Below are 10,213 nucleotides of genomic sequence, written 5' to 3'. Positions count from 1 at the left end.
ACTGTGGTGTCTAACGATTCCACGAGACCACAGCATGCTGAAGTGCAAGGAGTGATGCACAATGGATTTGTGGTTCCTAGTCCAGGGGCTTTGTTACTGTGGGAAAGAATTAGATCCCTATTCTTCCTACACTTAATTTGAAGTCAGTCTTTGAAAGCGTGCCAGTGCTGGCTTTTGTATTCATTCCACCATGAGAGATTTACAAATTCAGGGAAGTCCCCTCGTGGCTCCACAGAACACATCCATTAGTCTTGGTGCTGTCCCTTAAAATACACGTTTAGCTTGCTGGGGCACAATCTGTGCCAGTTTGTTCTATTTTAATTTTTCACTGAAGTAATTCCCTCCTCTCCAGGCTGTGCCAAAGTATGGAATGGAAAACCAAATGTGCTCCTCAAAGCCTTCCACACAGTTGTCTTAGACACGGTGAGATGTTGAAGATTTCTCAGCTAACTTGGTAAGTACCATCAAAACAGCCAGTCTGTGTTTCAAAGGTGGTTTGGGGGAATGGTGGGAGGTATAACCGATTTGAAGTATTTTTTTAAATAGGATGGAAATTAGTCTGAGTGTATGTGGCCTTGAAGGGCAGTCTTTCAGCATAGTACTCACTTAGGTAGGCATCCTCACCCACCACCTCCTCCAGAAGTCATCAAGTGACTCATCTTGGAGACGCCACACCCACTAACAGCATGCTCAGTAAGATCAACCATCTCCTATGTCCAGTATCAGGAGGGTAGACTGTACCTAGTAGTCATCCCTTTGGCCCCTCAGCATCTTCTCCCATCTTGGGGCATTCCCCACCATGAATCTTGGTGGTAGGCAGAGGCAGCTGCTTCCTAAAGGAGCTGCTCATTTTCCCAGGCTCCCTCAAAGCTAGGGCAGAAGTAGGGCAGGGCAGGGGCAAGGGCAGGGGTCTCCTTCTGCTGATGGCGATGACTTTGGTCAGGGTATCCTCTCCAGAACCAGTTCTGAGGCATCGTCTCAGGTGCCTCTCCTATCCCTAACACGTCTCCCTTGAGTCTGGTGCCGTTAATGAAAATAGAAGTAGCGTGAAATTCTCTTGAGAAACACAGTATAAATTACAACTGATTTAGTAATAAAAATGTATGAATTAAACAAAACAAAACACCATGACCATTGCTGCACACAAAAATATCTACCAAGCTAAAAATGCTTTGATCCAGTAGTTTCATTTTTGAGAATGTGTCCCAGATACATGTGTGAACAAGTGAAAGAATACATTGAGAGATGTACAGTATTTCTGTCATAGCAAAAGTGTGAAAACAACCCAAATATGCCACCCAGGGTACTGCTTAAAATGCTCTACAAACATATCCTGGAATGTTATACAGCTGGAGAAAAGAGTGAGACCACTTTCTGTATATTGAAGTGCAAAGATCTCTCGAGTTGATTCTTAAATTTAAATAAGCAAAATGTATAACTGAGTGTGTAAAATGTGTCTTCTGTGTAATAAAAGGAGAAAAGTAGGAATACACACACGTGTGTGTGTGTGTGTGTGTGTGTGTAATTGGCCAGAGAAGAATAAAGGTATCTTGGAAGGATACACAAGCATAGGAAATTAATAATATTGACTCTTAGGGCAATGAGGATGACGTGGAAGGGAGATAGAGTGAGAAGGAAGTTTTTAACTGGTTACCTTTAAAGATTTTTCACTTTTGAACAGCATGAATGTGTCACCTATTAAGAAATTAAAATAAAAATAAAATGTTGCAGTCCAGTCACCAATCAACACTTTTTTTTTGTAACATAACTGCGTGCTTTATTGAGATACACAGTAAAGCAGTAATATAGTACAATAGTAAGGCATATATTTGGTGAAGTCTGATATGTTGTGAAAAATGCAGTAAAACTGAAGTTTAAAAAAATAATTAGTAAATGTTACAGTGTTGGTGTTAAGACACAATATATTATGATACTCAAGAACCCAGTACCTGAAAACAATGACATAACATGCCATGTGATGTTTATGCTCCAGTTACATTGATTATGACTTACAGTTTAATACTCGGTGGTTAAAGAACACGAAATAATGTCCAAATTATGCTTAAAACGCAGCAATAAAGCTCTCAATTTTTATTCAATATTTTGACAGACTCACTCCAGAACTAATGTCTAAAAGATAAAACAAAAGAAAAGATTAAAACAAAATTATGCACTCTATCTCCGATTTTAGAATGAAACAAACTTCTTAGTATGATGTAAAGTAACCCTTGTTTTTAAATCTTGGTTTAAAATAAAATCCTTAGATAAAGAAAAAGTTTACCATCATAAAGGAAAAAAGGCAAGACCAAAACCAAATCTTCGTGTTACCTTAGAGCTTTGGGTTTTCTTTTGGAAATTTTAAAGGAAAAAGAAAATGGAGAAAAATGTTCACACGATGGACAAGTGGCGAAGCTGTGAGACCATGTGTGCACAATTATGAGGAACACCCCAAAACCAAAGTGAGGTAGAAATAGCATGAGAAGCTGTGTTGGATGTTAATTATCATTAATAAAATAATGGATAAAACCCATTCTCCAAAAGTTAATTACACTTGATGTAAAAGGTAACAGATTTGCAAAATAATAGCTCACACCGTGGTTTCTATTGAATACATGAAAACAAAAACTCAAAGACTAATAAAATGACATGAGAGTAAAGCTTTTTCTTACAAGTCCTTAGCTTTTCCTCTTGAGTTTTTTCCCCCTCTTTTTGAAGATTAAAAAAAAAATTATTTAACCTGCCTAATCCACCCAAAAGGGTTTGAACCGATTATTTGCCTTCCCACTTACAAGCCCATGTGGAAGTCCTTGTAGAGAAATGGAAGAGGGAAACACAATTCACTGGCTTCTGGGTTGGTATTTAACACTATCACAATGTCTTACACATTTTCTCAAGGGCTATTTAAAATTAAGTGTGGTGGTATTTAATAACTCATTGCAATGGGCAAAATCTTAAATGAAAACAAAGCCACCACTGCCTTCGGACTGTGAGAAGAGGGCAGAATAATTTAGTGGCAATTACAGATACTTCTATGTATGGTTATGAACGGCCATCCAATCTTTTACTTCAAGAGAGGACCACTCCCTCTCAGGGATCGGCTGGGAATCCACGGCCTTCCAGCCTTACCATCTTCCTTCTCGTGTCTGGGAGTTAAAAATGCCTTGTGATGCTCTGATTTCCACTGAAACATCACTGACTAAATCATGGCATTGCCAGCAGCAGGAAGTGAATATAGTAACCAATGGACTACTCTTATATAATAAGTCCTGTGTACTCATTCATATATTCCTTTTTTAAAAAAATCAGTACTCTAGTTGTCAGCGGAAAGTTTAAAAATGAGAACTGGCTGGAGCCCCAGCCAATGTTTTAGTGTGGTAGTTTCTTCCTGGCTTCAGGCTCCAGGGAAAAATCACTCTAGACCAAGCAGGTAAGCCTGGATGACTAGAAGCAATTTCTTTCCATCAGGAAGTGGCAGGAACATTTGAACAAGAAACTCAGAAGGTTTATAGAAACTTTTATCTATTTATCTATATATCTATAGTTTTTCTATACTTATAGACATATAGATGTATAAAATGAAAACCCCTAACTCAGTCAACAATACAAAAAAGAGCAAAGTGAAGTTGTCATTTGGTGATGTTAGAGAAAGTCCAACCTTAAAATGCAAGAAAAGAAAATCATGAATTTCATGTGGATATCACACTCAAAGGATGCAAAACAATGCGCTGCCTCAAAGTTTGTGTGTGTGTTTTTAGGGGTTTTTATAAACAACTTTTTTTTTATAAAGCACACTTTAGTTTACAATCTTTCTTTATAACTGTTATAAATTTTTTAAACAACCCAAAATGCGTTCCATATAAAGAAATGGCAAGTTATTTAGCTATCAAGATTTTACATGTAGTTTTCTTATAACTTTTTTGTACAATTGCATAGACGTGTAAAACCTGCCATTGTTAACAAAACAATAACAGACTTAGAAACTACTGAAATCTACAGTATAGTACCACTACCCTTCACAAAAATATAGATTTTTTTCTTGTAAACTCTTACTGTCTAATCCTCTTTGTGTATGAATATTATAAAAACCATGCGGGAATCAGGAGTTGTAAAACATTTATTCTGCCCCCTCTTCATCGGTCATGACTGAAACTAAGGACTCCATCGCTCTGCCCAAATCATCTGCCATGTGGAAAAGGCTTCCTACATTGTGTCCTGGAAAACAAAGAGAAAGAAACACTTTACAAAGGATGCAGATATCATCACCGAGTTTTGTTGTTGGCCTTTTTTTTTTTGCCATTCCCCATTTCTTAAGTGAAGACAACACAGAAGCTGCTTCAAGAGTGAACACACAGGGTTTGATTTTCATCAGTTTCCAGGAAGAAGCAAAGCTTTGGTTAATGAAGCTTTTACACGTTGTTAGTATCACCTACTAACAGTGGATTGGACTACGTAGCGGTGTTTAAATGAAAAATGTCAAACACGGAACTCATCTTCCAAATATAAATACTACATATGAGAAGGATCCCATGGCTAAGAGCAAGCTTCCTGCCATAACAGGACTACTTCATGATGGCATGTGCCTTTTTCACCTTGCTATGGATGATTATTTCCTATCTACTTGTACTAAAATTTTTCACTATCAAACCACCACAAATACCATCTCCGCCATCACCACCACCTCTACCATCATTACTTCCAATCAACACCACATGAAATCATCGAGGCTGTTTTCAAACTGCCAGCTCACTTCCCAGGTCATAGTGGAGGTAATTGTTTTCACACTGCTCTTACTTGGGTTGAAAAATAAACTCTTGAATTGACCCTTCTGGTGTCCTATTTGAATTAGGAAGCTTCAGAACAAAAATCATGGTTCATTCCAAATTACTCCAGAGCCTAATTATAATATGACCCACATCTATAGCATGAATTTGGGTATCTTATGACTCCATCTTTGATCTCTTCCTAAATGAGGGTTAACCATCAGAATAACCTTTTAATAATAACTTGGAATGACCTAGCATTAATCTCCCAGCATAGTGTACAACACAGCATCCCTAGGTACTTTTGAGCAAAATTCAAATCTAGAATAAGAGCATCTGAGACATACTCTATGGCTTGCCTTTTCATTTCTTTAGAAGCCATTTTACTGAGATAAATTCACACACCATACAGTCCATCCAAAGTATACCATCAGTGGTGCATAATATCATCACATAGTTCTGCATTCATCACCACAATCAATTTTAGGATATTTTCATTATTCAAAAAAAAATAAACAAGAAAACAAACACCAAAACTCAAAACATCCCCATACCCCTTATCCCCAACCCCCACCCCATTATTGACCCTTAGTATTGGTGTGGTACATTTATTACTATTGATGAAAGAATAGGTGCATTTTTTTCTCATATACCTTTCTATTATTAACTCCTTGTAATAGTGATGTTTGTTTGTTCTAGTTCGTGAAAGAGCATTTTCATATTTGTACTATTAATCAGTCATCATCCACCACAGGAGTCATTGTGTTATACAGCCCCCTTTTTTATCCTCTAGCTTTCTTTCTAGCGACATACATGATTCCAAAGTTCCCCTTTTCAACCACAATCACACACATAATTCAGCACTGTTAATTACTCACCATAATGTGCTATCATCACTTCTGTCCATTTCCAAACATTTAAGGTCAACCTTAAATGCATATATTAAGCAACTGCTCCCCATTCTTTAGCCTCATTCTATATCCTGGCAACCTATATTCTACAGTTTATGTCTATGAATTTACATATTATAATTACTTCATACCAGTGAGATCATACAATTATTTGTCCTTTTGTGTCTGACTTATTGCACTCAACATAATGTCCTCAAGATTCATCATGTTGTCACGTTTCAGGACTTCATTCCTTCTTACTTCTGTATGATATTCCATTGTATGTATATACCACATTTTGTTTATCCATTCATTGGTTGATGGATACTTGGATTATTTCCATCTTCTGGTGATTGTGAATAATGCTGCTATGAACATTGGTGTGCAAATGTCTGTTCGTGTCCCTTCTTTCTTTTCTTTTGAGTATATACCTAGCAGCGGGATTGCTGGGTCATATGGCAGTTCTGTATTTAGTTTCCTGAGTGTGCTGGTTTGAAACTGTTCTGTACCCCAAGAAAAGTCATGTTTTTTAATCCAGTCTTTTCGGGGCAGACTTATTGTTGGGTGGGACCTTGGATTAGATTGTTTCCATAGAGATATGACCCACCCATTCAAGGTAGGTCTTAAAAGAGAGAGACATTTTGGAGAAAGCACAGATGCTTGAAGAAGGAAAACGTCCCCAAACAGAAGCCAGAAGGACACACAGGAGCTGAGAGAGCCATTTTGAAACCAACCCAGGAGAGAAGGGCCAGCAGACATCACCATGTGCCTTCCCATTAGACAGAGGAACCTGGATGCAATAAGGTTTTCTTTAGTGACGGTATCCTCTTGTGCCTTAATTTAGACATTTTCATGTCCTTAGAATTGCAACTTGTAACTTAATAAACCCCTTTGTAAAAGGCAATACATTTCTGATATCTTGTACTCCAGCAGCTTTAGCAAACTGAAACACTGAGGAACAATCAAATTATTTTCCACGGTGGCTGTGCCATTTGACATTACCACCAATAGTGAGTAAGTGTTCCTATTTCTCCACTTCCTCTCCAACACTGGTAGTTTGTTTAATAGTGGCCATTCTAGTAGGAGTGAAATGATATCTCATTGTGGTTTTGATTTGCATTTCCCTAATAGGTGTGATGCTGAGCATCTTTTCATGTGCTTTTTAGCCATCTGTATATTCACTTTGGGAAAATGTGTAATCAAGTCTTTTGCCCATTTTTAAATTGAGTTGCCTTTTTATTGTTAAGTTGTAGGATTTCTTTATATATTCTGGATATTAAACCCTTATTGGCTATGTGGTTTCCGAATATTTCCTCCCATTGAGTAGGCTGCCTTTTCACCTTTTTGACAAACAAAGTCCTTTGAGGCACAAAAGTATTCAGCTTTGAGGAGGTCCCATTTATTTATTTTTTCTTTCACTGTTTATGCTTTGGGCATGATGTCTAAGGAACCACCTCCTACCACAGGATCTAAAAGTTGCTTCACAACATTTTCTTCTAGGAGTTTTATGGTCCTGGTTCTTATATTTAGTTCTTTGATCCATTTTGAGTTAATTTTCACATAAAAAAAATTTCACATAAGGTGTAAGATATGGGGTGTTCTTTCATTCTTTTGTATATGGACATCCAGTTCTCCCAGCACCATTTGTTTAAGAGACTGTTTTGTCCCAATTGAGTGGACTTGGCTGCCTCGTCGAAAAGGAATTGACCATGTATATGTGGGTCTACTTCTGAACTCTCAGTTTGGTTCCATTGATTAATATGTCTATCTTTTTGCCAATACCATGCTGTTTTGACCACTTTAGCTTTGTAATATGCTCTAAAGCCAGGCAGTGCGAGTCCCCCAACTTCATTCTTCTTTTTCAAGATGTTTTTGGCTATTCGGGCCCCCCTGCCTTTCCAAATACATTTGATGATTGGTTTTTCCATCTCTTCAAAGTTGGCTTTTAGAATTTTGATTGGGATTGCATTGAATCTATAAATCAACATTTATAGAATTGACAACTGTGCTGGTTTGAAATGATGTATGTACCCTGGAAAAGCCATGTTTTAATCCTAATCCCATTTTTTAAAGGCAGGCATTTCTTCTAATCCCTATTCAGTACTGTATATTTAAAACTGTAATTAGATTCTGTTTCTGGTATATTGCATTCTGGCAGCTACCAAACTAGAACAACAACCTTAATTATATTTAATCTTCTAATCCAGGAACACAGAATATCCTTCCATTTATTTATTTCTCCTTGGATTTTTTTTAGCAATGTTTTGTAGTTTTCTGAATATGGGTCCTTGATATCCATGGTTAAATTTGTTTCTAGATATCTGATTCTTTTGGTTCCTACTGTAAATGAAATTTTGTTTTTATTTCCTGCTGAGATTGCTCATTACTATTACAGAGAAAAACTACTCATTTTGTGTGTTGATCTTGTATCACACCACTTTGCTAATAAAGAGTTCATTTATTAGCTCTAACAGCTTGGTTGTAGATTTTTCAGGACTACCTATATGTAGGATCATGTCATTTGCAAGTAATGAAAGTTCTAATTCTTCCTTTCCAATTCAGATGTCTTTTTTCTTTTCTTTTCTTGCCTGACCACTCTAGCTAGCACTTGTAGCACAATGCTGAATAAGAGTGGTGACAGTGGTTGTCATCCTATTCTTAAAGGGAGAGCTTTCAGTCTTTCACCATTGAGCACAATGTTAGCTGTGGGCTTTCATAAATGCCTTTAAGTTGAGAAAGTTTCCTTCTACTACTGTCTTTCAAAGTATCAAGAAAGGATGCTGGATTTTGTCAAATTTTTTTTTCTTCCTGCATCAATTGATATGACCATGTGTCTTTTTTCCCCTTCAATTTGTTAATGTGGTGAATTACATTAATTGATTTTCTTGTGTTGAACCACCCTTGCATACCTGGGATAAAATCCACTTGATCATGATGCTTGATTCTTGTAATGTGCCACTGAATTTGATTTGCAAGTATTTTGTTGAGAATTTTGCATCTATATTCATCAGAGATACCTGTAATTTTCTTTTCTTGTAGTATCTTTATCAGGTTTTGTATTAGGGTGATACTGGCTTTGGAGAATAAGTTAGGTAGTGTTTCCTCTTCAAGTTTTTGGAACAGTTTAAGGAGAACTGGTATTAATTTTTGGAATGATTGGTAGAATTCACCTGGAATCCATATGGTTGGTCCAGGGCTTTTCTCTGTAAGAAAAAAAGACAACTTTGATGACTGGTTTGATGTCTTTGCTTGTAATTGTTCTGTTGAGATCTTCGGTTTCTTCTATAGATAGTGTAGGTTATGTTTCTAGGAAGGTGTCAATTTCATCTATGTTGTCTCATTTGTTGGCATATAGTTGTCCCTCTTATGATCCTTTTTATTTCTGTGGGACCAATAGTAATGTCCCCCTTCTCATTTATTTTCATCTTGCACTTTTTTCCATCCTTTTCTGCTAGTCTAGCTAAGGGTGTTTTCAATTTCATTGATATTTTCAAAGAGCCAACTTTTGGTTTTGCTGATTTTCTCTATTTCATTTACTTCTGCTCAATTTTTGTTATTTCTTTCCTTCTGTTTGGTTTGAGATTAGTTTGCTGTTCTGTTTCTAGTTCCTCAACATGTACGCTTCTTTTATTTTAGCTTTTTCTTTGTTTTTGATGTAGGCATTTAGCACAATAAATACTACTTTCACTGCATCCCATAAGTTTTGATATGTTGTATTCTCATTTTCATTTAAGACATTTATTCAAGGACAGTTTTACCAGATAAAGAATTCTGGGCTGGAAGTTTTTCTTTTTCAATACCTTAAATATATTGGCACTTAATCATACTGCGGTTCCCTTGTATGTGACAAATCGCTTTTCACTTGCTGCTTTGAGAGTTTTCTCGTTATTTTTGGCAGCTGACATTCTGATTAGTATGTGTCTTAGAATGAGTCTATTAGGGTTTATTCCGTTTGGAGTCTGTTGCATTTCTTGGACTGGTATCTCTATGTGTTTTGTAAGAGTTGGGAAATTTTTGGACATTATTTCCTCAAATATTCTTTCTTTCCCATTTCCCTTTTCTTCCCCTCTGGGACACCCAGGATGCTTATGTTTGCACGCTTTGTGTTGTCACTGAGTTCTCTAAAACCCTACTCAAATTTTTCCTTTCTTTTCTCTACCTGTTCTTTTGTCTGTTTCATTTCAGACCTGTCCTGTCTTCTAGGTCACTGATCCTTTCTTCTGCCTGTTCAAATCTGCTGTTTTATGGCTCTATGGTTTTAATCTCATCTATTGTGCCTTTCATTCTAACTAGATCTGTCATTTTTCTTTGCATGCTTTCAAATTCTTCTTCATGCTTACCTGGTGTCTTCTTAATATCCTTTATCTTTTCAGCCATATTTTCTTACATTTCCTTTAACTGGTTTAAGAGATTTGTTTGAACATCTTTGATTAGTTGTTCTAAATTCTGTTTCTCCCCCCACTTTTTAATTTGTTCCTTTGATTGGACAGTATCTTCTTGTTGGTTTGTATGTCTTATAGTTTTTGCTGGTATCTGGACATCTGATTATCTTGGTGAGATTAA

General features: G+C 36.7%; 1 protein-coding gene across 14 annotated transcripts in view; it reads right to left on the bottom strand.

Annotated features, from left to right (window-relative positions):
* Positions 1 to 4,096: 4,096 nt before the first annotated feature.
* DMD (dystrophin) overlaps positions 4,097 to 10,213 on the bottom strand; it is a 2,428,671-nt gene continuing 2,422,554 nt past the window's right edge. For all 14 annotated transcript variants that reach the window (XM_077145121.1, XM_077145123.1, XM_077145120.1 and 11 more), the window contains one exon: positions 4,097 to 4,212. In XM_077145121.1, coding sequence (XP_077001236.1) covers positions 4,115 to 4,212 — 98 coding nt within the window. In that variant the 3' untranslated portion in view covers positions 4,097 to 4,114. The remainder of the gene's footprint in view (positions 4,213 to 10,213) is intronic.

This window comes from Tamandua tetradactyla, chromosome X, assembly GCF_023851605.1.
Source record: "Tamandua tetradactyla isolate mTamTet1 chromosome X, mTamTet1.pri, whole genome shotgun sequence".
Lineage (NCBI taxonomy): Eukaryota > Metazoa > Chordata > Mammalia > Pilosa > Myrmecophagidae > Tamandua > Tamandua tetradactyla.
The sequence above is the reverse complement of the archived record's forward strand: the minus strand, read 5'-3'. Positions and strand labels throughout refer to the sequence as shown.